This window comes from Episyrphus balteatus, chromosome 1, assembly GCF_945859705.1.
Source record: "Episyrphus balteatus chromosome 1, idEpiBalt1.1, whole genome shotgun sequence".
In the NCBI taxonomy this organism is placed as follows: Eukaryota; Metazoa; Arthropoda; class Insecta; order Diptera; family Syrphidae; genus Episyrphus; species Episyrphus balteatus.
Window position 1 is genome coordinate 87,409,873 of NC_079134.1, and position 27,811 is coordinate 87,437,683.

The 27,811-nt window shown below is 34.2% G+C and overlaps 3 protein-coding genes across 4 annotated transcripts; 2 read left to right on the top strand and 1 right to left on the bottom strand.

The window, feature by feature from the left end:
• Positions 1-512: 512 nt before the first annotated feature.
• LOC129906905 (uncharacterized) lies at positions 513-4,408 on the top strand. Of its 2 annotated transcripts, XR_008770868.1 has the most exons (3): positions 543-2,441; positions 2,544-3,303; positions 3,421-4,389. XR_008770868.1 is itself a non-coding variant. In XM_055982901.1 (2 exons), exon 2 carries the CDS (start codon positions 3,708-3,710, stop codon positions 4,371-4,373), a length of 666 nt encoding a protein of 221 aa, XP_055838876.1. In that variant the 5' UTR covers positions 513-3,303; positions 3,421-3,707; the 3' UTR covers positions 4,374-4,408. The 2 variants fall into 2 exon arrangements, 1 of the variants encoding a protein (XP_055838876.1); XM_055982901.1 differs by having other exon boundaries at positions 513-3,303; positions 3,421-4,408.
• An 8,400-nt stretch (positions 4,409-12,808) lies between these two features.
• LOC129908114 (uncharacterized) lies at positions 12,809-14,726 on the top strand. The gene is made up of 2 exons (XM_055984417.1): positions 12,809-13,130; positions 14,455-14,726. Exons 1-2 carry the CDS (start codon positions 12,809-12,811, stop codon positions 14,724-14,726), a joined length of 594 nt encoding a protein of 197 aa, XP_055840392.1.
• LOC129908120 (uncharacterized) lies at positions 14,083-16,188 on the bottom strand. The gene is made up of 4 exons (XM_055984431.1): positions 16,129-16,188; positions 15,805-16,071; positions 15,035-15,754; positions 14,083-14,969 (listed from the first exon to the last, which is right to left on the bottom strand). Exons 1-4 carry the CDS (start codon positions 16,186-16,188, stop codon positions 14,823-14,825), a joined length of 1,194 nt encoding a protein of 397 aa, XP_055840406.1. The 3' UTR covers positions 14,083-14,822.
• Positions 16,189-27,811: the final 11,623 nt, after the last annotated feature.

A 27,811-nucleotide genomic window follows, 5' to 3' on the forward strand; every position in this document is an offset into this window, starting at 1 on the left:
CGGATGCCCTTAGTCGCATACCTCATTGTCTGGCTATTTTAAGTAGTCGCATACGTCAAGCGGAGCATTGTCTGGCTATTTTAACTCGGTCCAAAGCATCTAAGACATCTTTGTTAAATTCATCAGATCAACAAGACGCTCCCAATCGAGACTAACCTATCTGGTTAGGACCATTTCAAATAATATCAACAGGTGATGTGAATTCGAGAATTAAAATGGGCAGCAAAACTAAAAGAGTTCACAACAATCAATTAAAAGTTTTTTTTTTCATAACATCCATTTAATGCCAACAAAAACACACCAAAAACAGATACAAAAATATATCTTCTATTTCAAATATATATTTTTAACAATTTTTGTCTTTCTTTTCAGTATTGATCAAGTGAAAACAAAGGAAATACAAAGGAAATACAAACTATTATTTTATTTATAATTATTAATTATAGTTTCTAATTATATTACAATACAATATTAAGATATTACAGTAAACAAAAAAAAAATGTTCAATTTTTATAGTTTTGAAATAACTATGTTCATGGTAATTATTCACATCTACCCCAGGCAGTCACAGAGACCCTACAAAATAACATCATTAGAAGAGAATTCACCGGTAGTTTTCGAAACGGTAGAACATGCGGTCTTCTACAGCGATTCATGGACAATTTTAACAAAGTTCACACCGATTGACTACGAGATGGTGATAAACATGGTGGAGAAGTGTGAAAGAAAACTAGAAAATATGTGCAGCAGCATTCCGGATTCCGATTTTGAGCGATATTGTCACTTGATAGTCCAAGAAACAGAAACGAATATAGTGAACCTTCAGCAAACTGCTAATCGCCTGAAAAAACTACTACACTCAAACCGCCAAAAGCGTGCATTAGATTTCGCCGGAGGTTTTTCGAAATGGGCTTTTGGAACGATGGACAGTGAAGATGCTACACGGAGAAAAATGAATCTAGTATTTTTCACCCCAAATGACTAGTAAGATAATTAAAGTTAAAAGCCCTAGATTTTTAATAAAACTTATCTTACGTGTTGAGAATTTCGTGGCTCCGTAAAGTAATTTTTACAAGTTAATTATAGTGAACAAAATAAAGTAGTACAAACTTTACCTGTAGTAATATTTTCTTTATGTAAAGTAAAATATACTTTCAAGTAAAAAAGTGTATTACTATTTTTACTCCACGTTTCTAGTAAATAATATTTTATTGATTTGAGTAAATATAACCTCATACTAAGGTAAAAGTTATACCGAATTCTAGGAATTTTTCCCAATAGAGATCATTGCCATAGAAACGTCTTAATGCTGTCATTGAAAAGTCTGCCATTTTGCTTTTCTTTTGTTTTTGATGTTTTTTTTTCAATCATAGTTGAGTGCGGAATATCTAGTTGTTTTTATAATTTATTAAATTCTTAAATTTTTCCCGGAAAATGGAAGATAAAATCTGGTTGTCGTAATTGTGTGCGTTGTTTTTTAATAAATAAACCATTAACAAAAATGAACGGTAATTATTACCTAATTGTTTTCTTTGCCTAGTACGCAGATCGATCTAGCTTAAATTTGTTTCTAAGTTTGTCTTCACTTTTTTTCCATGCGTTTAATTGTGTCGGATAAAAAATTTACGGCTGGAAACAAATGCTTGATTTTTAAGCTGAATCAAGCAGAGGAAAAGAAAATTAGTTGCAAGCTATTATTACCTATAATTTGTAACAGGGCGCCTCTTCTGGAAATAGTTCTTAGCATGTCAACAAGTCTTAACATTAAATGTTTCATGGAAGCGCACCATTTCATGTTAGAATTCAATATTAAAGGATTTAAACTTAACTTTACGTAGTCTAACATCAAAATTTGACATCAGATGTAATTTTTCCTTTTTGAAATGTAGTTTTTTTCAGTATTTTTTGTCTTTTTATGAGCGTGGTGATCTCCTTAATTGAGGCTGGCATATTCTTCACATAAAGTCAATTTCATACTACTAATGATAGTTTTCTAAAGAAAATTGTAATGCATGTATAAACCAATATTATAATAAAATAAAGATAATAACAATTTTTGAAAAACATAACTGGGTCACACGTACTTTCTCCTAAATGCCTTCCAGGAGTAAGAACGTGTTACCAAATTATGTTTTTCAAATTTGTATTATTATTTTTACCTTTATTTTATTATAATATTGGTAGATAAATGCATTACAATTTTCTTTACAAAACTATCATTAGTAATATGAAATTGACTTTATTTGAACCAATCTTTAACTAAATTATCGTGAAATATTTATATTCCACAGAAGTTTATTTTACTTTAAAAAGCAATATTTTCAGCCTTACAGTAAGGTAAAATATGTACCTTATTTCTAGTCAATTTTGTTTGAAATTGATACAGGAAAAAGCTTTACTGTAAAGTTAATCAGAAGCCACAAATTTACTAGAACAGTAAGGTAAATCATATTTTATTGGGGAGTCATCCCTATATTGACCTTACATTATAGTTAAATATACCAGAAATAAAGTGGTACATACCTTATTTTCTCTCCGTGTAGGAAGGTCTACCATCAGCTGGAATTCCTTCATAAAAGGGAGGAGGAATCGTTCCAGTTAATGCATCGCCAAATGACTGTCATGAAATCGAACTTCGACACATTGAGCAAGCCCATAGCTCAATTGGCAGCGGAGGTAGAAAACATCACGGCAGGTATGGAAAACCTTAGTGAGACATTCCTTGAATACAGCCAAAACACAAACGAGGAAGTCGCAATGTTAAAGATAAGAAGCGAAGCCAATGTAATGACATCAGTAATTACCGCAAAAATAATTGGAGATCCAAAATCAACAAGCCCTGGAGTTGTCAATAGTAGATGATCTCTACAAAAATAAACTCCATCCTTTTGTGCTAGACGAAGGTAATATCACTGACCTGCTTCGAAGCATCCCCTTTAAAGGAGGGCTGTCATTCGACAACGTAATACATTCAGCGGCTAAAACGACCGTCTTTACAACTCAAGGAAACCTACTTGTGAAAGTAACGCTTCCCCTGCCAGACTCTTTGCGTTACGACACACACAAAGTATACGCCTTGCCAACAGTGTTAGACGAACAATGGGATTTGGTTATCGACACAAGGTTCGAATACATCGCAGAATCTGATAACCACGACCATTTCATAATGTTTAACGAAGAACAGTTTTTCCGATGCTCACACGTGGCAATAGGAGAATCGACAAGAGAGCCCAGTACTCACATCAGGTTCAAATGATTGCCTAATTGAGCTCCTCAAACACGCAGCTACATCCAAAATAACATGTAAATACGTTTAAAATTTAATGCTTTATTGATGATTTTCAAAATAAAAAATAATCTGTATCCTATTTATTTGCAACGAAATGTTAGTTTTATAACAAATTCTTTTTATAATTTAAGGAATATCGGAGACTTTAGATTGCCACTGTACAGAAGAACTGGTACGCAAAACAACCTGCTTTACAAAGGAGTGCAATTATTTAATAATCTGCCTACAAACCTCAAGACTGAAAGAAACCTAAATATATTTAAGTCTTTATTGAAACCTTTATTAAAAAATAATTTAGTCTAAAATCACTTATAGTTTTAAGTATTAACTGATGTTAAGAGTTTTTTAAACTAATAAAATACACAAAATACAAAAAAAATACTCTGCAGTCCCAGCCAGCAGAGGAATCTTCCTGAAGATGACAGCATCGAACGAGTGGCTATTTAAAGTAAAGAATACTTTCGTTTTGAACTTGAAGTGTGCCAGTGAGCAATATACCGCCACTCTCAACGGTTCAGGAATCCTTAAAATGGAGTTGCCATGCGAAGCCAGTGCCAAGGGATTCAAACTGTTTTACGAGTATCACTCCGAGGTCTTCACCGAATACAAACAACCAATGGTGGACCACTCGGAACTTGTACAAGCTTTACAAGCAAGCTCTGTTCCAGCTAAAGAAGCATCTACACCAAAACTTCTTCCGATACGGATTGGAAACCACAAACATTTTTCCAACAATCTCAATATTGGAAGAAAGAGTATAGAAGAGCTGGAAAAAGATTGGAACCAACTGAATGGAGAACGTAAAGCGGCAGATCAAGATTGGGAGCTAACACTACACCGTTACTCCATAATGTCGATGATCACGTTGGGAGCAGTTGCTATCATTGCCATATTTCTAGTCCGTTTTTTCCGATCCAGATCAAAATTCACAAAGTCCACCAGAACAAAAACACCATCACTAACAAGTCTAGCACTCCGTGAGGTGAATTTTTACCAAACACCAAAGAGACGTGCTCCTGCAACACCGTTGGCCGAAACAAACAACAGTACAGCAGTCTTCAGCATCACCTCTGCCCGGGTGTAAGAGCTTAAACAAATTTTTATAAAAAAAAAAAAACAAAAATCAACAAACAAAATACTAATTAAGTATTAATTTCTCTATCATTTAAAAATAATATTTTGTGTTAAAATAAATATAAATAAATAAATAATAATTAACTAATAATAAAAAAAAAAAAAAATTACAAGAAATATAAAAAGTATGAAAATAAAAAATAAATGTATAAAAAATTGTATTAATTTCTTTATTTAATTGTATTTTGTGAAAAAAAATAAATAAATAATTAACTAATAATTAAAAAATAAAAAAAAATGTACAAGAAATATAAAAAGTATAAAAATAAAAAATAAATGTAGAAAAAATTGTATTAATTTCTTTATCTAATTATATTTTTAATACATTCTTTATTTAATATTTTGTTAAAAAAAAAAATATTAATTTCTTGATTTAAAAATATTTTTATTTACAAAATAATAATAATAATAATAATAGTTAACTTCTTTTTATAAATACGTAAAAAATAACATAATAATATTTTGTACAAAACAAAAGAAATTTTATTATTGTATTCATTCATTTTTTTAAATTTGAATAATTGAAAAATAATTTAAATATAAAATGAAACAATTGAAAACTATTATTCAATTAGAGGAAAAAAAAATGTTAGATTTAAGTACTTACTTAATAAAGAAAAACTAACCAGTTCTGGAGACCTGGCCTGAACTTCGGAAGGGGGAGGAATGTTATGCCCCATATTGCATCACTCAGAGCTGACCCGCTCTACTTAAATATAGTTATAATGAAATAATGAATTACAGCAACTTTGTGTCACACTTAATAGGTCTGTTTGGGTTCTTTTTGTACAAAAATTTGAAACCTGTCAAATTTTGAGGAGTGGGGATGAAATCCTCTCAGAGAAAGAAAAATTGTCCAAAAGTACCCAAACGCTTTTTGTTCAAAATTTTCTGCTTCCTAAAAAGAAAAAAAAATAAACAAACAAAAAAAAATCAAAACATTTTTTTCAAAAAATTTTTTATTATTTTATCTTCAAATATTAATATATTTTAAGAATTTAACCACTAAAACTATGTTTTTAGTTTGTTTTTTTTTTTTTCATCAAAAAATGTAAACAACACCAATTGAAAAAAAAAATAAAGAAATAAAAAATATCAAAACACGTCAAACACTTTTTTTTATAAATTTTACTATTCCAACCTAGATTGTTATGTTTCGGTCGCTTACAAAGCATTTCATAAGCAAAAACTTCATGTTTTTCATGTTTTTGTTTTATTTTGTTGACTTTCAAAGCCTTTAATATGGATGCAATTTGAGTTTAACATTGATTCGGGATATTTTATATTATTTACATAGCATATAATTCCAAAAATGAATAAAATACTGCAAACCTGAAAAAGTTCACTAGTGAAAATCAGCCTACTAAGCTACGGAAATGTATCAAAACCTGAACTTAAGATTAAGTAAAGGCTTTGAAAGTCAACAAAATAAAAAAAAAAACATGAAAAAGTGAAGTTTTTGTTTATAAAATGCTTTGTAAGCGACCGAAACATAACAATCTAGGTTGGAATAGTGTTAAACATATAGCTATATACAGGAATAGCTTTTCTCTAAACTAAAAACTGCTTAAAAAAACTTAATTATTCGAAATTATCAGTATTTTAATAGTCCCGACCTAAGATTTTATTTTCGAAATATCTCGAAAACTTGAGCCAAACATTCAAAACGGTTGCCACCACTGAATTCAGCATACTCGAATTAACTAGAATCGATGTGCCTCCGCTCTGTTGCAAAAAAAGTTCTAAAAACTATCACAGTGTAATTATTATATTACCTTATAACAATCCTAGAGCGACAAAATGGAAATTTTGGTGATTTTTTAGAGAAAAATTCGGATATTGCCACTGGGTATTGCGAGAAGAGCGTGCAGGAATATCATAGAGAAAAGAAACATTGATTTATTTACACGATAATATTTTTTAGATCTAAAAAAAACAATTCTTGGGGTAAACGTTAAGAAAATAAACTTACGTTGTTTCGGTAAAATCAAATAAATTGCAATTGCTTTTTAAAAGCCTCCGCCTATTTTATTGTTTTGCCTTTCGACACGTTCTTTCACATCAGCTAATTAAAATATTGAATTGTGCAATATTTGTATTGTTTTTTGTTTACTTTGTGCACCAAATACATTAAATATTAGAGTTGTCAAAATTTTCGAAGATATATGTTTGAAGGTTTTTTGTTTTGTTAAGTTGGTCGTACTTCTTTCCCGAAAACGAAATTCCGATGGAGATTCCCGATAAGGAGATTCCCGGGAGAGAAAATCTAGTCCCGGGGAAATTTCTCACACGAGATTGCCGATAGGGCTGAATATATTGTGAAGCAAAATGTAATTAATATTGAAGTTAAGAACTTATAATATGTTACTTATTATTTACAACTACTTGTTTTTTGTTTTATATATTAAGTTAGTAAATAACACGGTGTTACAAAAATGAGGTTTCAAAATATACGCGGGCGGAGACCTATCAGGTTTTGTAGAGCTAGTCGCACTGATTACGAAACGGTATTTGAAAATCCCCTAACACCCTCAAAATCTGGAGTTACGGGCAAAAAACGGTTTTTTGGACCTTCACCCATTGAAAAAATTCTAGCTTCGACAATTTTTTACCCATTGTCTGAACAAAAATAGTATTAAATGAGTTTTTAAAAAAATTTGTTCGCCTATTTTTAACTTTGAAATCGATTATTTCAAAAACTATTGGTTATGTTATATTGATTTTAAAATTAGAATCAAATGTACAATTTTTCCTTTCGGAAATGGTATCATTTATTACTGTAAGTGTTGCCGTTGTTTTTTAATAATTTTTTTTTATTTTGATAATTTTTTTTTAGAAAACTGCCCCTTCCACCTAAACGGGGGGATATAGACCCCCCTTCCAAAGAAAAAAATGTTTGTATTGAGCTCCTCTACAAAAACCCGTTATCAAATCATAACGCCCAGGTTATCCTACTACGTGCCGAAACAACATTTTTGTTCTATACCTAAAAGTTCGAATTTCTGTATCTGGGTTGAAATCGAAAAATTTTTTTTTCTAAGCCAATTTTGAAGTGATTTTCATAAAAAATACATCGATTGACTGGGAAAAAGATATAGTTTATGAACAGTGGCGTACTATGAGTCGTTGGGGCCCCGGGGCAAGACTAAATTTTGGGGCCCCTTTCATATTTGGGGGCCCTTTAGATACAAAAAAAAGTACGTATACGCCATACATTTTTTTTGTATGGCTTATATATTTTTAGGTTTATTTTAATGTTTAATATGTTCGTAATGCACTTTGCCTAAAATTATATATTTAGAGACTCCTATAATAATTTTTTTTTTAGCTTAGAATTGATAGTTCTTGGGGCCTCTGTTCTGAAGTAATATGTAGGTACATGTACATATTTGATTTTCCATCATCAAACATAATTTTTTTTATTCTAAGCTTCAAACATTTTTATTTTAGGGGCCGCTAAATATATAATTTTGAGGGCCCCAAAATGAATTTTTCAGGGGCCCTCAAAATTTTATATTTAGCGGCCCCTAAAATAAAAATGTTTGAAGCTTAGAATTGATAGTTCTTGGGGCCTCTGTTCTAAAGTAATAAATACATATTTGAGTTTCCATCATCAGACATATTTTTTTTTTTTTATTTTGGGGCCCCTGAAAAACTAAAATTAAATATTAAGAGACCCCTAAAATAAATTTTTTTTGCTTAGAATTGATAGTTCTTGGGGTCTCTGTTCTAAATTAATGTGTACACATTTGATTTTCCATCATCAAACATACTTTATTTCTTTTGGGGCCCCTGAAAAATAATTTTTGGGGCCTCAAAATTATCAAAATTAAGTGCTTAGAGGCCCCTAAAATATAATATAATTTTTTTGGAGCCAAGGATTAATAGGTATTGAAGCCTCTGTTCTGATGTAATATTCGGAATGCTACCAATAACGTAATGTTTTTAGTTTGTGCCCTGATGTATTTATGTTGGGGCAAAAAAAAAATTTTTTTTTTCAAGTACTGAAGTAAAGGCATTTGGGGTCCCTGCAGGGCCCTGGGTTGAAGTTGTTTTTCGCTTTTTTGGGGCCCCTAATGTATTATTTGTGGATGCAAAGATTTTTCAAGTAATATATTTTGGGGCCCTAAAATAAAATTATAATTTTTCTTTTAAAAAAGCACTTTATTTCCTTTTGGAGCCCTTGGGGTAACCTTTTTATCAAATCAATATATATTATGTGGCTACATTATACACAGAGAAAAAATAAGGCAGGGATGACTATGCTTATGGTATATTTAACTTTATTTCTGGTATATTCAACTTTATTCTGATTAAATATACTAGAAGTAAAGTTATCCCTGGCGTTATGTTTTCTCCGTGTACATTACACTGAATGACATAATTTGTCTCCCTTGTATCCGAAGTGATTCAAACTCATTTTAATTTACTTCGTAACTCAATTTATGCTTACAGTTTCCTTCTCTGCATTGTCTTCAGTGGGGGCCCTGAGGTGTACGCCTCTGTTTATGAATATATTTTTTAAATAGCATGTTGTTTTGAAAACATATACTTTAAATTGATGCCGAAGTTGGGCAAATGACGAAAAAAATGGAATTTTTGAACTTTGACAGCTTATAAATTCTAAGTGGTTTAATGTTTTATACATTGTTGAAAAGGTATATTTATCTTCTATCAGAAACTGTAAAAAATCGAAAATGGGTAAAAAATTGTCGAAGCTAGAATTTTTTCAATGGGTGAAGGTCCAAAAAACCGTTTTTTGCCCGTAACTTCAGATTTTGGGGGTGTTAGGGGATTTTCAAATACCGTTTCGTATTCAGTGCGACTAGCTCTACAAAACCTGATAGGTCTCCGCCCGGGTATATTTTGAGTGTTACACCGTGTAATTTTATATCAGAAAATTATTTTTCAATATTAATTATTCTAATCAAAAACTTTGTTATGAGCTGAACTAATATTTCCTTTAAATAAAATTCCAATTGTTATTTGTTTATTTATAAAACTGGCTTTCCATTTAATAAATGCAATAGGTTATGGGACCAGCAGCTATTTTATTAATAAATATTAAACAGATTATTTAAAGAAATATTATTTTTCGGTAACGATAAAAAGAAGATTCATTTTCAAAGAAAAATTAAGAAGATATAAGATAAAGATATGGATCTAATGAAGAATATTAGATTATTAACTGGTGAACAAGATTGGCCAATATGGAAGCGGAAAATGCGAGATCTTCTTGATTATCACGAAGGGGCAGTTGACGTCATTGATTGCAAATTAGTTCAGTCTGAAGCATTGGCAGCCACTGCTACGGAACCTGAGAAGAAAGAACACAAGGGGCCCTAATAGCAAGAACTCATAAGAAATATGATGGAAATATTAAGAAGAAGTGGCCCAGAAAAGACGATTTATGTAATTACTGCAAGAAAAAGGGTCATTGGCTGCGGGATTGTAGAAAATGGATATCTGACGGAAGACCAAATAGAAGTAAAGAGCCATATGTCAACCAGATCGATTCGAAGGGTGTGAATGCTTCGCTTGTTTCAGTCTGCAACGAAGTTCTAACATATGAAGAAAACTCAAACGATTGGTGGGTTGACAATGGGGCAACAAAACATGTCACTAATTCTGCAGATTACTTCTTCGAGTTTAAAGAATTTGAGACTCCGTGCAGTATTCAAGCAGCTGGAGAGGAAACTTTAAAAGCAGTTGGCAAAGGAAACATACTAATGATGTCCCGAGTCAATAGTGAAGAGATCGAAATTACATTGAGAGATTTATGGTATGTACCTAATGTTTCTAGAAATTTATTTTCAGTACTAGCATCTCAAGACAGAAACCAAAATAGCATATTTAAGTCATTGCCTACAAAATGCTGGCTTGAAGAAAATGGTCAAGTCTTGTTATGTGGCCATCGTAAGACGAATGGGTCATTGTATAAGGCAGATATAAGAACAGTCAAAACTCAAGAAAGATGTGGTCTAAACATTGCAGTCACAGAAAGCACAACATTACAACTTTACCACGAGAGATGGGGTCACCAAGACAAACGTCACGTCAAAGCATTACTAGAAAGAGAGTTCGGAATCAATGTAAAACTAGATAATACTATTTGTGAGCCATGTATTTATGGGAAGATGCATCGATTACCTTTTGGAACTCGAAGAAAAGCAACTCAACCAGGCGAGTTAATGTCGACTGATGTTTGTGGACCGTTCAGTGGTTCATTCAAGAACAAGCGTTATTTAGTTGTGTTTAAAGATAGTTTCACAAAATATCGCTATGGTTTTGCAATTGAAAGAAAGTCAGACGTTAAAGATGCCCTGAAAGAAGTGCTAGCAAATGCAAAAGGTTTAGGTCATAATATCAAAGAATTATTAAGTGACATTGGTGGTGAGTTCGACAATGCTGAAGTCAAAAACATACTTCGAGATCATGGCATTGTACAAAGACTGACCGCTCCTTATACACCTCAGCAAAATGGTGGAAGTGAACGAAAAAACAGAACTATCATAGAAATGGCAAGAACTTTCAAATATTCCAACTCAGAAGTTACATTTCCAGAAGCTATTTGGGCAGAATTAGTAAATTCTGCTGTATATATTTTGAACAGAACCGTCAAATCATCAATTCAAGAAAAAAGTCCATACGAGCTCTGGATGGGAAAGAAACCTAGAATAAAACACCTCAGAATCATTGGGTCTACATGTTTTACGCATTTACCTGTACAGAAGAGAAAGGAAATGGATAAGAAAGCTGTGAAGGGATATCTAGATGGATATGATGGTGATGAACGGTTTCGAATATTCAACAAGGAAGATAATAAAGTTGTATTATCTAGAGATGTCCTATTTCAAGAAAGGCCAAGAATTTGTAAGAATACTGTTAATTTACCCCTACATGATGTTAAAGAAGAAAGATCTGACGATGATCCTGAAAACACATTTATAGATGAAGAACCAACTATGACAGAAAACGAAGAATATAGAACCAACAGTGACAATGATTTTGACAATGAAGAAGATATAGAAAGTGATGAATATAATACCGGCCAAGACACTGATCTAGACAATGAAGAAGAAGAAATCCAAAAACCATCAATAGGAAAAGAAAGTCTAAGAAAAAGCACACAATTGAAGAGACCAATGAAGTTCGATGATTTTGTTATGTCAGCGGAAGAATTTGTAAGTAATTTAGAAAGTCCTGAAAATTACCAAGAAGCAACTACCAATAAGAACAAAAATGAGTGGAAAAAGGCAATGCAAAGAGAAATTACATCACTCAAAGAAAACCAGACATGGATACTAACCGAACTACCGAAAGGAACAAAAGCTATACCTTGCAAGTGGGTTTACAATCTGAAGAAAAATCCTGATGGTAGTATCGACAAATATAAAGCCAGGTTAGTAGCAAAAGGTTTTAGCCAGCGTTATGGTATTGACTTCTGTCAAACGTTCAGTCCTGTTGCGAAGTTAGGGATGATACGGTCAATTTTAAGTATTGCTGCAAGTGAAGGCATGCACCTTGCGCAATTTGACGTATCAACAGCCTTTCTATACTTAGAACTTGAAGAAGTCATATTCATGAAGCAACCAGAGGGGTTTGCTGATGACACAGATAAGGTATGTAAACTAAAAAGAAGTCTTTATGGTCTTAAACAGTCGTCAAGGTGCTGGAATAAACGGTTTGGAAACTTTATTTTGAATTTGGGATTCAAAACAAGTGAAGCTGATCCATGTTTGTTTATTCGTGAAAGAAATGGGAATAAACTTATTCTCGTTTTATATGTTGATGACGGCTTAGTTGCGGCCACATATAAGAAAGACCTAGATTTATTCATAAAAGAACTTAAACAAGAATTTAAAATCATTTCGAAGGAAGCTGTTTATTTTCTGGGACAAGAAATCGAGTTGAAAAATAAAAACATTAAAATTAAACAGACAGCACATGCTAGAAGAATTCTTGAAAGGTTTAATTTTTCTGAGTGCAAATCGATTTCAACTCCTATGATCAAGAATACTGAAAGTTTCAAATCAGGGAAAGAAGAAACAGAGAAAAACACATTTCCATACAGACAAGCCGTTGGTGGATTAATGTATTTAATGCTTGGAACAAGACCGGATCTTGCATATAGTGTAGGATTTCTTTCAAGAACACTCGAAAATCCATCACCTGAAGATATTACAAGAGTCAAGAGAGTTTTTCGATACATAGCAGGAACATTAGAGTATGGTATAACTTATCGAAATGATGCAGAAAAACGAATACTGGAATGCTACAGTGATGCAGATTTTGGGGGTTGTATGAAGACAGGACGTTCAACTTCTGGAGCCGTTATTAAATATGCTGTGTGGAGCTATCTCTTGGCTTAGCCAACGACAAGCAATGGTGGCTACATCAACAACAGAGGCAGAAATAGTAGCGGCTAATGAAGCAGCCAAAGAAACCATTTGGTTAAAAAGATTATTCAAAGGCATTTTTGAACTCAAGGATGTGCCAGTCATTCAAGTTGATAATTCTGCGGCAGTACGACTTTCTCAAAACCCAGAATTTCACCGAAGGACGAAACATATTGCCATAAAACATTTCTTCATTAGAGAGAAAGTTATTGAAGGTCAAATTATGGTTCAACAAATTTCAACTGAACATCAACTTGCAGATGTAATGACAAAGCCATTACCAAGCCATCATCGTCTTAAAACATTATGCAAACAAATGGGACAAGATGCTTAAATGTAATTTTCAAGTAACAAGGGAAAGTATTGAAGTTAAGAACTTATTATATGTTACTTGTTATTTACAACTACTTGTTTTTTGTTTTATATATTAAGTTAGTAAATAATTTTATATCAGAAAATTATTTTTCAATATTAATTATTCTAATCAAAAACTTTGTTATGAGCTGAACTAATATTTCCTTTAAATAAAATTCCAATTGTTATTTGTTTATTTATAAAACTGGCTTTCCATTTAATAAATGCAATAATTAATATTCGATGTCTTCCCTTATTTTGTATAGACACTCTTAACGAACATTTTTTAATATCAAATATTAAACGAACCACTTTGGAGAGTTGCCATTTTTGAAAGTACTTCAGAGCTAAACGTCCACACTGAATTTCCGGAAACTATTATATTTTCAGAATATTTGTTCGTGTTTTTAAGATGCTTTGCTAGGGAATATTGTAGGGCTTAAAAAAACGAATTAGGTAGGTGTCTTAAGTTTTCTATTTAGGAAATTAATCGATGGTTTGGGTGAATTTAGAGACCACACCTCATTAAGTATAATTTGGCAATGAAATTTAACATATTTACTTTCGTTTCATATTTGAAACACCGTTGTGCCTCATTTTATATCAATAGGTTCCACAATAGTTTCTTGTTAACTAAAACTTAGTTGTAAAAAAGTTATTTTTTATATTTCGGCATTGGTTTGATTTTCGGGTACTATTTTGATAGGGAAACCTTTATTTTTCATATCATATCTTTCCATAAGATTTTGGTTTCCGAATGTACCTTTCTGACACTCGTTGGGCTCGAGTTTTTCTTTAATTTGAGTATAGAAAACTTAAATGTTTTCATAGTTTTGGTTTATAAAAATAAAAAAATATACAAATTAAATTTTAAAAAAATCTATTCAACTCTTGGCATGTAAGAGATTTAAAATGAATCCTCGCTATTCCGAATAAATTATTGCAAGGCTGTACTTAGATTATCATTATTTTGGATTAATTAGTTCTGGACGAGACAAAAAAAATCTTTGTTGTTTAACAAAAGCCTCGTATTACTATATAGGGAGGTCTCATTTTATATCATCGTAATGTAATGTCTGATTATATTCTTATAGGAAGGAACAACCTTATTAGTTTTTGGATAACAAAAAATAGAAAACAAGTATCTTTCTAGTTCCGATTACGGAAAATACGATTTCTTATTTACCTAACTATTTTTTTTCGACATATTTATTCCATATTTCCGTTAAAATTGATGCAACAACTTCATTTAATATTATACATTTCTTTTTATTTTAGGTCATGAAAATGGTCAAATTTCTTTGTGGGACATCAGAAAAGGCAAGGAAATCAACTCTGTCAACGATCACACTGCCGGTATTAATGACATGCAAATGAACAAAGATGGCACAATGTTTGTTACCGCCTCTAAAGATACATCAGCCAAATTATTCGACTCGGAATCGCTAATGTGCTTGAAGACATACAAAACTGAAAGACCCGTCAATTCGGCTTCAATCAGTCCAATTATGGATCATGTTGTTCTTGGTGGTGACCACCAATGGAGGTGACAACAACTTCAACTAAAGCTGGCAAATTTGATTCACGTTTCTTCCATTTGATCTATGAAGAAGAATTTGCACGTTTGAAGGGCCATTTCGGTCCAATCAACAGTTTAGCATTCCATCCTGCGACAGTAGTCGCAAAGTATAATGATGAATCATATGATGATGTACAGCAGGTACATGCCTTTGTCTGGGTTGAGTTGTCGGTGGGGGTTGAAATGAAATTGACAAACTGACCATTTGATATGCCTGGAAAATTAACTCAATAAATAACTAAATACAACAAAAAGAGAGAATCTTTTTTTTCAACTTACCGGAACCGGCCCTGTTCTACTGTGAACACAAGGACGTATATTTTGAATCTGTCGAGATCGATAACTAGGCAAACTCCGATTCGATGATAAATCTATCGGAGTTGGAGTCAGGTTTCGGCGATGTATTTCCTGCATGGTTTGTTGGCGACACCAATGATTATGATGAACCAGATAGGGTGGTGGAGCTCCTACTTGATGAGGTCGATGATGTGTTGTTCCTGCACTAAATGTTATATAACGGCGTTGTACTCGCATTTGACTCACATCACGCACAAAATATGGCGGATAATTGGAACTCTCTGTTGAATGTGCAGCTGGCGGTGAGCAAATGTTTGCACGTCGCGGTGGTGGTGGTGGTTGTTGCTGTTGTTGTTCAGAACTTATTTCAAAAGTTGATTCAGGTGGTGGCTGAGGAGCTGAAGGTGCTGCTGTTGGTTCTGGTGGTATATTATTATTTTCATGTGCTGGAACAGCAGCATTTGGATGCGGTGCTGTTGTTGTCGATGAAGCTGGACCTCGAAGGCATTGAGGTTCAGAGTATCCCCAAACTGAACTCGTGGATACATGTCCGGAGCAACTGGGTCTGGATATGCATAAGGAGGAACATCTTCGTGAAAACGATCGCGTTGATAGATACCCTGATATGCGTTGATAGGCATTGGAAAATCTGGTGTTGAAACAGTACGTAGTCTTGGAGTTCGTGGCTGATAAGGAGCAAGCCTAGGTGGAACGACAATATTTCCGAAAACATTTGGGCGAATGCGATTTACATTGTAGCGATATCCATCGTAAGAACGACCATTAAATGCGGTCCCACTTGTTGAGCTTGCAGCAGATGTTGAGGAAACTTCATTGAACCGACGTGGGTAGCGATAATCATAGTAAGAACAAGCTTCTGCTGCTGATGCTGCAGCGGCTGCAGCTGTGGCTGCAGCAATAGTTGTTGATGATGTGACTTCAGTTGGTGTAGGTGTCGGTGGCAAGTTTTGATGTATATGTGATAAGAGTTCCGATGTCGATGTGTCTCTTTGGGGTGTCTAGAAAAATAAAATAATTATAATTTAAATTTTATTTAAATAAAAACTTTTACTCACAATTGTTGATGTTTGTGTGGTTTCCCCGCTACCCGCATTCGAACTTTTGCAGAAAGTCATTCTCATGTATAGCTTTGCGTCTACTAAAGATATCTTTTTGTTTGAAACTGCATTTTAAAGCTTAATTTTTGAAAACCTGGTAATTTTGCTGATTTTTCATGGTATTTGGCTTGCTCCAGAACCTTGGCTATTATATGTAGGAGGCTTATACTTACCAAATATTAAATATAGATATTTTTTTGATGAGTTAACAGGATTCTTATTGACTTGTGCGTTGTGGAGGGGCTCTGAAAAAACTTGTGATTTTGTTTTCAGTTTAAAAAAATTAAAATCTTTTTTTTTTATTTTTTTTTTTATTTTATTTTACTATTTCAAACGTCAGTTTTGACGTTTCTAAACAAATTCTAAACAATTTATGGTTTGGTAGCACCGATTTAAGACTCTTCAAAAAGTTAAGCCCAAAGAATTCTCCGGGCTAAACAACTAAGCCCAAGGGGCTAAAGTGTTGTTGTATTTAACATGTAAATTGCTTAGCCCCGACTGCGTTTTTTTTGTCCAGTTAAGACCGGTGGTAATAAAAAAACACACCTAAAAATAAAATATAATACTACATTTATAATTTAGAGGTGTTTTGTCCACCAAGACAAAATGAAACAAAGAGAATACAGAAAAAGAAAAGGACAGTCTGATTATAATTCATGATTTTCTTGTTATGAGATAATGGAATACTGAATGTATGTCTCATTTAGTCAAAAGTTAGTAAACTTTAACTGATTTTGATCCCTTAAGATGGTTCAATTAACCACGGTTATGGCCCGGAGTGGCCGTCAAATAAAAAGATATAGTAGGTGCATCAGGGTCTTGTGGAATGTTCATTAGGGAGACCCCAAGAGCATAGTCTGAGTATTTTCCTTTCCAGTTTGGAAAGAGCTGCTACCATTGTCGGGGAGATGGAAAACCAGATTGGGAATGCATAGGTATTGGCTTGATCAAGGTTTTGTAAAAGAGGAGTTTAGACTTGTTAGATAGAGAAATTTGTCTGAGGAACGGCATTAGGGTATTCGAAATTTTTTGAGCCTTTGTTAGGATAAGTTTCGCATAGACGTTGAATTTCAAAAGATTAGAAAATGTAACACCAAGGTATTTTATCTCGTTTTTTGGTGGAATGATCGTACCATTGAGTCTAAGAAGGAGTTTTTTGCTCTCTTTAATTGCCTCAGAGGAGCCTGGCATTGCGAAAGCAGATTAATTCGGTTTTGAGTGGTTTAATTTTAATACCCCACGATTTGTAATAATCGAAGAATATCCAGGGAAGAGATTTTCGCTAGCAGGCCATCCCTCCACACACTGTCAAACGCTTTTTCTACATCTAAAGAGCACGCAAGGGTGCACTCCCAAGTAACAATTTAACGTGCATAAGGTCCATTTTGTTCGATTCGACAAGCTATAGTTTGTATACGTTTAGTTTAAGGCTTACTTACGCAAGTCATCCATTTTGAAAAGAAAGGAGGTCTCCTTAAGGCTATCTAGAAGTGTTAAGAAGAAGCCTTGTAAATATTAATTAAAGAAGACCTTTATAAGACCTGTTTGAACCGTTCTAAAGAAGCCTTGTATATTCAAGTGACAGAAGGCCTCTATAAGACCTGTTCTAAGAGGTTCTTGTAAGTATGCAATGTTTTCACCTGTAAGTATGCAAAGTTTTTATCCTGCAGATATGCAATGTTTGTAACGCATTAAAAAAAAAATCATTGCATTTCAATGTGAGGCTTCAATTAGCTCCCAATTTTCCATTCATCTTTAATATTCGAGCATGGTCTACTGGTAAGGTGCTGGCTTGGTATGCAGAGGTACGTGGGATCGATTCCTGGCCGGGCCATGTGATGAAAATAAAAAAATGTGTTCTTTTTCAATTAAAATAATATTCTCATCATTTCAGAACAACAGAAAAAGCAACACCTTCAACAACTTCTATAAGGCCTTATTATAACATCCTACGCAAGTAATCCCTCTGCAGAAAGAACTCCGTAAGGCCATTTTAAGCTGTTTGTTACAAGCTATTAGCTAGTGGATTACCTGTGAAGGAAAGTCCTATGCAATTTCGGTAAAATGCGCCAAAATGATTTGCATATCTAAGACCTGTCATTCTTGTTATGAAAGCCAAAAAATAACTTGCATTGACCCTTATGAAAGCTTAATTGTTACTTGGGTTGCTTGTTACGTAGATTTAAGCCATAACTACAATGAAATTGAAAAAGTGAAAAAGAGAAAAAAATCTCCTCTCTTTTTCCAACTCCTTACAAAATTCTATCTCCCTTCTCAGAAAAAAACAACAGTAAAAGTTAAAAAGGTTTGAACTTTCACTTTTTGAAAACACAAACAAATGCAAACAAAATGTTAATCCAAATGACTGCTAGATGTCGCTTATAAAAATAAATCAATGAACACGCCTTTTTTTGACAGCAAAGAAGCCACCAGAATCAGAACCAAAGGGTAAATTGATTTAATAATTATTTGTTGTATGGTATTTTTAACTTTTAAATTAGCAGATTATACATGAAATAAAGGAAAAGGATACATCCTCATCGAAACACTACAATTGTGGTGGTATTCAGTTGCAAGTTAGTAGCATTCATAAGCCGTGAACGGGCGATGATTATTCTCACAACAGCTCATGGAGTTCTTTAGACATAAAATCGATACCTTCCCGTAAGAATGTATTAAGCGACATTTCTAAAATTGTTCAGGAAACGTAATAAACAAAATTATTCTGTGAGGAAATGTATTACTCCAGTCAAAGCGTCGGAAAAAAGGGCCTCACCTTGCGCAGAGAGGCACTGTCTGTTTTTATTTCATGGATCGATGGGTATATTTAAAAGGCTTAAACCCAATTTCTCACCACCTGATCATTCTTTTTAGCGGAGTTATTCACAAAAATGCATTTTTTGGGATATTTTACTTCTAAGCTAATATCTTTGCTCCAGATTATCGTAGACCAAAAAATAAACATACATTCTCTTCCTTATAATATTTTCTATCGTTGTATGTAATTTTATTGTATTTGAGTGAGTAAATATAAAATGGCAGCCATTTAAAGTCAAATTCTTGTTGTTAAAAAACACATTTTTGTCATTATTTCGAAAAAAGCATATATCATGATTAACATTTTTCTAACCTATTTTGTAGCCCTGTTCATGTCCTGCATTTTACAGAAAAAATGAGCTCTTTATCACCAAAGATGGCCGAGATATTGATAAATGAACGCATGCAAAACCGGTGCGAAAACACCCAAAAATATCATTTTTTTGGAAATAACTTGACTTCAGAATGTCCTACGGCAAAAAATAAAGCAATGAATTGTTCGTTACAACGTTTTCTATCAATTTAGTGCACAATCTTTTTGTTGAAACAAATAAAAAAATAAGTAATATTAAGTCAAAGTCGTTTTTTTGTTTAGCAAACTCTTGCCATATTATTTTGCAAACATTGCGAGTATTGGCTAAGAGCCGAGAAATTAATTTTTTAAAAAAGGTCCAAATGACCAACGAAAAAACAAAAGACAAATTCTCTTATAACAAGAAACAACGAAAACAACCCCTCTCACTGAGAACTAGTATTCGAATCATAAACAAGGGAAACTTTTTTGAATTTTCGTACGGATTAATGCTTTCTTAAAATTATAATAGCTCGGCTCCCGTGGGTCGTAGAAAGCAAAATTTTTTTGAATTGTAGATAATTTAAAGGACTACAATAATATTTTATTTTCTTAGCCAATACTCGCACCGTTTGCAAAATAATAAGGCAAGAGTTTGCTAAACAAAAAAACGACTTTGACTTAATATTACTTATTTTTTTATTTGTTTCAACAAAAAGATTGTGCACTAAATTGATAGAAAATGTTGTAACGAACAATTCATTGCTTTATTTTTTGCCGTAGGACATTCTGAAGTCGAGTTATTCCCAAAAAACGATATTTTTAGGTGTTTTCGCACCGGTTTTGCATGCGTTCATTTATCAATAGCTCGGCCATCTTTGGTGATAAAGAGCTCATTTTTTCTGTAAAATGCAGGACATGAACAGGGCTACAAAATAGGTTAGAAAAATGTTAATCATGATATAAGCTTTTTTCGAAATAATGACAAAAATGTGTTTTTTAACAACAAGAATTTGACTTTAAATGGCTGCCATTTTATATTTACTCACTCAAATACAATAAAATTACATACAACGATAGAAAATATTATAAGGAAGAGAATGTATGTTTATTTTTTGGTCTACGATAATCTGGAGCAAAGATATTAGCTTAGAAGTAAAATATCCCAAAAAATGCATTTTTGTGAATAACTCCGCTAGAAAGAATGATCAGGTGGTGAGAAATAGGGTTTAAGCCTTTTAAATATACCCCTATTGATCCATGAAATAAAAACAGACAGTGCCTCTCATCGCAAGGTCAAATGACGCTTTGACTGGAGTATATGGGCTGCACAATTTTATTTTCTCTCTAGTTTCATTTGTATACATGATAGAACAACCAAAATGGTACCAAAACGTGGCGCTCAACTTATAGTATATTTCCACATCAAAAAGTCATTTTCGAAAAAAATCTCGCTTAATACGTTTATACGGGAAGGTATCTAAATTATTTTTGAAATAGTCCAGTGTTAACTGGTACCAGTACACGAGGTTGATTATAATAAAACAGTACGGGGGTAAAGCAGCGTACCCCCAAAATGCATATTCCTTAGAAATAAGATATTCACGTTCCAATATACATATATATTTTTTTAATTATGTACTTCATACTTTTTATATAATAAAATTGATCGAATAATGAATTAACTCACTTATTTGTATTTATCCTTTACGGCCATATTATTCACTCTGGATTTAGTTTGGATTTAAGTTAATTTTAAATCCAATCCATTTAATCTGAATTTCATAAATCCAAGGATTTAATTTTTTGGTCATATTATTCACTCAAAAAAATTATGTGTTTATTCAATAAATTTTGTATAATTTGCATTTATCTTTATTTTTCCTTAACAAAATACGTGAAAAAACAACTGAACACTGTGAAAATTAATTTTACATCTGGATTTATAAAGTTAAACAGACCTCCAGAGAGCAGTTTAAATTTGTTTGGATTTAACGAGATTGGATTTAAAAAATTGGATTTAAGATTGGATTTAAGTAGTGAATATTATGGAATTGGATTTATTTTTGACATTTGACATTGTTTACATCCAGATGTATTTTTTAAGCTAGTGAATAATATGGCCGTTAGTATTTAACTTATTTGTTTTTTTTTTTGTTCTGAATATACTTCTTTTAATTTCACTGCACTCTACAAGAAGTCGATTTAATAAATTTGACTGTGGTATTATTAGAGAACAATAAAAACAATACAATTCGGCATACTGCTGATTAACTTGATAAGGTTTTATAAATTATACCAAAACAAGTTAGCCTCAGAAATGGAACAATACTGGAAGGATCCCTACAGGCGGATCACTTGTGTGAAGCAGATATACTTGAAAAAGTTATGATCTCATCGAAATCGAGATCATAACAGCGCCGAATCAATTTATTAATTAAAGGAAGAAGAAATTACACCAAAACAAATGTAACTTTTATTAAATTAAAACAAACAAAAACCAGGAAAGATCACAAAAAGTATGAAAATATTTTCTGCATTATTATTTTGTATTTGTTTTGATAATTTTGGTTTCTTAGAAGCCCGTGCACCTTAACCCTTTGTTCCCGGAGTAACTTTTTTTTTTTTTATTTTTTTTTACAAAAAAAATACAAAAATCTTGAGAAAAAGTTTTCATATTTCCTGATAACACGTCAAAACAAAAAAATAATGATTGTACTAGTAATAACATTGTATTAGGAAACTTTTGGGCAGAGAGTACAAAAGTTGAAGTCCATTTTTCAGTAAAAGTTAGTAAAAAATAAAACAGTTGTTTTTTACCAATGTGTTTTACCAAAAAGGCTTATTAAACTATTATTTAGGTTAGAAAATTAAATTTTGTTACTAAAAACAATTTAACATATTCTATAGATTGCAGAACCGTCAAAATCATTCTCTTTCAGTGTTACCATTATTTAATTTTGTAGCTTTAAGATTAAGGCTAATTGAAAAATTGAGAAAACCCTCACAAATACTGCAATTTTTAACTAAATATTAACTTTTATAAGGATATTAAATTTGTTGTTGGTCGGAGTACTCATGATATTGTAACGATGAATTACTGAACTACTTTTAAGATAAAAGTCTGAACACACTACCTACTACTGCAAAGGTAGAAATGTGAACGGACCTTTAGTAATTAAGAAACTATCCTCTGAACACATCCCAAAATATCCCACTAGACTGGAAGTATGAAGTACCCCTCCTGGAAAGGAAGTTTCGAGAAGCAAAGACGAGAACCTTCGAAGATATTCTCGAATCTCGAAATTCCGGTATAAAAGGGCAGCGTAGAAACCGACCGGACAAAGTTTAATCTTGAAAGTGAAAGAGTACAGTACAAAGTGAAATAAAGTGTTGCGAATTGTTGGTAGTAAATAAAGTGATTTAAAAGTGTGTTTGTTTGAGCGAATAATAAAAGTAAATTGAGTTGAAATAAAGTGTGTTCTTATTTGAACGGAAATATAAGTGGAAATTAAATAAGTTTTATTGTGAACCCGGAATAAAACATTACATTGGTGTCAGAAAAGTGGAATAAAACTTATTTATTTGTGCGAATCAGATAATTTCGCGAATAAAATAAAAAGTGCGCGTGTGTTTTAACAATAAACAAAGTGTAAAACATTTTGAAATAAGTAAAAGTGCTCGCGTTTTGAAAAGTTAAAATGGGTAAAACACTAAATCAGTTAAGTTTGACTGAGCTGAAGGCGGAATTAACTAAGCGAGGTCTTCCTACTGCTGGATCGAAAAATGATCTCATTATTCGTCTACAGGATTATTTAACCCAGAAAAACGAAGATTTGGATATATTTCAATTCGAAGTTGAAATGATAGAAGAACGAGTAAGTACTAGTTCCGATATGTCATCCATAATGGCTGTTCTCCTTGCAAAATTTGAAGAACAGATAGATCAAATGGATCAACAACGTAAAGAACAAAAGGATGAACAGAGGAATGTTCTCGAACAAATAGAAAAACAACAGAGTAGTGTAGAGACAAAATGCACAGAGCAAAAGAACCTTCTAGATGAACAGAAAACCCTCATCGAAGGTAAGCTAAATATGATCGCAAACAAGTTTGTTGCTTTGATGCTTCCATAAAAGACGTTGCGAAACAATCTCAAGAAAAAATCGAGAAAGTTGAAGAAAAACTCGAGAAAGTAGAAGGAAAATTCGACCAAGTCGATGACAAATTTGAAAAAATAGAAATTAAAATGCAAAGTTTTACCGAAGAACTTGACAAGGTTCGGAAGATTAAGATCCGAAAAAGCTCTGGTGAGTATTCAAAGAAGAGGGAAATGCATCCACCAACCTTTGATGGACAAAGTTCCTGGTCGATCTACAAGAAACAGTTTGAGGCAGCTGCCACAACAAATGGCTGGGATGACGAAGACAAATGTATAGCGCTGACTCTTGCTCTTAGAGGTCCTGATGCTGAGTTGTTACAAACTTTACCACCAGAAAAGAATGGTAACTTTAACGCTCTTGTCCAGGTCATTGAAAAGCGCTTTGGAGACGGCCATATGCAGGAGGTCTTCCGCGTCCAACTCAATACAAGAGTCCAGAAAAGAGAAGAAACTCTGCAACAACTCCAAGCTGATATTGAATGGTTAGCTCATCTTGCATATCCAATAGCAGGAGACGACATTATCAATCAGTTTGCGACAGAAGCCTTTGTTCGTGCTGTATCTGATATAAATCTTCAGCGAGCGATACGAACAACTGGAAAACGTTCCCTTCCTGAAGCATTAGCGTTCGCACTTACTATGGAAGCAGCAGAACAGGCTTCTCAAGGCGTTCATCGGGTAAGAGACGTTGCAGTGGAGGAATGCTCTTGTCAAAAACTCGCATTCCAAAGAAACCAGCGAGACGGAGCTGCTCGATGCTGGAACTGTAACAAGACCGGACATCTCCAGCGGCAGTGCAGATTGCCACCAAGAAGAACTGCTTGCGAACACTGTGGAAACAGGAATATTGCCCAACAACAGGTAAGCGATACAACCAACACTCATGCTCAGCTTGATTCCCATTCGGGGAAACGAGTAAGAACCAACTTCGAGGGGCAGAAGCTGGTTTCTGGTATCGATGGCCCCAGAACCAAAATTCAAGTCTCACAGACTAAACGAGACAACAAAAGTCTGACAGTGGAGGCGACCATAAACAACAAACAACACGTGGCTACAATTGACACCGGTGCCACCGCCTCTATTGTACGAAGAGACTTGGTGAAGATGACATGGCTACATAACACCAACAGCTACCGTCTGAAGACCGCCACAGGAGAAGCAGCATGAGTGTACGGAGAAGTTCGTCTTGAGGTCCGTATAGCAGAACTAAAGTTTTCTAATGTGTTTTTGGTGGCAGATATATGTGACGAGTGCATCATTGGAATCGACTTTATGAAGGAGCATGGAATCATTTTGGATATCGGTAATCAAGTCCTGAAATACAGAAATGTAGAGATTCCAATGGTCTATGGCAGCGAAAACTCGACAACAATTAGAACTGTCATCAAAGAAGATATGTGCCTGCCTCCTTCTTCAGAAGTTTTTGTGTGGACCAAGTTAAAGGGGAACTTTGGAAGCCATCGATACCTCATGGTTGAACCAGAAGTTGAGCAAAGTTCCGAAAACATTATCATCGGGAAGACTCTTGTGGCACCAAAGAACAACATGGTACCTGTACGGATACTAAACATCAAACCGTACCCAATCAAGCTTAAGAAAGGAGAAGTTGTTGGGCAATGTGAATCTGTGGCCGCAATAACTAAGATCAACGAGGTGGATACACAGATGACTATGAACTAGGAGAAACTAAAGAAACAAATTCTCAATTCAGACAACTTGAGTCAACATCAGCTTAATGTTGCGGGAAGTCTTCTTCATGAATACGCTGATATCTTCTCTTTACCCAGCGGGCAATACGGCCGAACACAACTGGTGCAGCATCGAATCGATACAGGGGATGCTAGGCCGATTCGTCAACCAGCAAGACGTCTCCCCTTGGCCAAACAAGGTGAAGTTGAAGAAATGATAACAACAATGAAGAAAGACGGGCTAATCGAAAATTCCAAAAGCCCTTGGGCATCACCGGTAGTTCTCGTCAAAAAGAAGGATGGAAGCACTCGATTTTGTGTCGACTATCGCAGGCTGAATGATGTGACGAAGAAAGACAGCTACCCACTGCCAAGAATCAGCGATACTCTAGATGCAATGGAAGGAGCACAATGGTTTTCAACTTTGAACTTGAAGAGTGGCTACTGGCAGGTAGAAATCCATCCAGAAGATCGGGAAAAGACGGCTTTCTCCACAGGAAATGGTCTGTGGCAGTTTAATGTCATGCCGTTTGGGCTATGCAATGCCCCAGCTACTTTTGAGTATTTGATGACCATTGTGAAAACCTAAAGGCTGTATTCCAAAGGCTACGAGAAGCACATCTTAAGTTGAATCCAAAGAAATGTGCACTTTTCAAGACCGAGGTTAAATATTTGGGGCATATCATCTCATCCCAAGGAGTAAAGACTGATCCTGAAAAAGTTGACATTGTGAAAAATTGGCCGACCCCTCAGGACAAGCATCAACTTCGGAGTTTCCTCGGTCTGGAAACGTACTATCGACGATTCGTGAAGGATTTTTCGAGAATCGCCAAAAGCTTGCACCAGCTTACGGAGAAGGGTAAACCCTTTAAATGGTCAGGTGAGTGCGAGAAAAGCTTTCAGGAACTGAAGCTGCGATTATGTGCAGCTCCTGTGTTGGCCTGTCCGACTCCCGGCAAACAATTCATCATTGACGCAGATGCAAGTAATGTTGGAATTGGTGCTGTTTTATCGCAAGTTCATGACGGAGAAGAAAAGGTCGTTGCCTATTATAGCAAGGTACTCTCGAAACAAGAAAGAAACTATTGCGTGACCAGGAGGGAACTTCTTGCTCTGGTATTGGCAACAAAGCACTTCCATAAGTACATCTATGGACAGAAGTTCCTTCTTCGTACAGATCATGGTGCACTAAATTGGCTTTTTACTTCAACGGAAATCGATACATCCTTGTAGTGATGGACTACTTCAGCAAATGGCCTGAGGCATTTGCCATTCCAAACCAGGAAACCAAAACAGTTGTGGATAAGATTGTCTTTCATTGGGTGAGCCGGTTCGGAGTACCAATGGAACTTCATTCCGACCAAGGAAGGAACTTCGAATCTAAGATCTTTCAAGAGGTTTGCTCACTCCTTGGCATCAAGAAGACGCGAACAACACCGCTTCATCCACAATCTGATGGGATGGTTGAGCGATTTAACAGGACACTTAAGGAACACCTGTCAAAAGTAGTCAATGATAATCAACGAGACTGGGACCGACATATTCCATTATTCTTGATGGCTTATAGAAGTGCAACACATAGTTCTACTGGGCATACACCATCGGAAGTCCTATTTGGCTCAACAATACGCCTGCCAAGTGAGATAAAATTTGGAAGTGTTCCAAACGAGCCACATGAAATGGATGAGTACGTAGATAACCTGAAAGGAACACTGGCTGACATTCACCAACGGACAAGGACAAATATAAAAGTGTCTAGTGACAGGATGAAAAAAAGTTCACGAGCGACAGCAACAGGGTTTCAAGAAGGAGAACTTGTGTGGTTTTACAATCCCCACCGAAAAAAGGGACTATCACCGAAGCTACAACAAAACTGGGAAGGCCCTTACACAGTAATAACCAGAATTAACGACGTGTTTTACAGTATACAAAGAGGGTTAAGAGGCAAACTAAAGGTAGTTCATTGTGACCGTTTACATCGTTATAATGGTGAAAGAAGCAATGGAGTTGTTCGGGACGAACAATCCTAAGAGGGGGGCAATGTAACGATGAATTACTGAACTACTTTTAAGATAAAAGTCTGAACACACTTCCTACTACTGCAAAGGTAGAAATGTGAACGGACCTTTAGTAATTAAGAAACTACCCTCTGAACACATCCCAAAATATCCCACTAGACTGGAAGTATGAAGTACCCCTCCTAGAAAGGAAGTTTCGAGAAGCAAAGACGAGAACCTTCGAAGATATTCTAGAATCTCGAAATTCCGGTATAGACACCGACCGGATACAGTTTAATCTTGAAAGTGAAACAGTACAGTGAAATAAGGTGTTGCGAATTGTTGGTAGTAAATAAAGTGATTTAAAAGTGTGTTTGTTTGAGCGAATAATAAAAGTAAATTGAGTTGAAATAAAGTGTGTTCTTATTTGAACGGAAATATAAGTGGAAATTAAATAAGTTTTATTGTGAATCCGGAATAAAACATTACAATATGATAGCTCATACGTTAATTTTTAAGCTTTGATTATTGCAAGAAAACATAACTAATAGGTGGTTTCATGCTGAAACCATAAGGAAGCAAAGAGGGTTAAGCTAATCGGGCTTTGCCAGTCCGAGTTTTCAACCACTGGCCGATATTTTCTCTTTGATCGCCCTGGAGCTTCAATAACAGTGCCGTTGCTTTC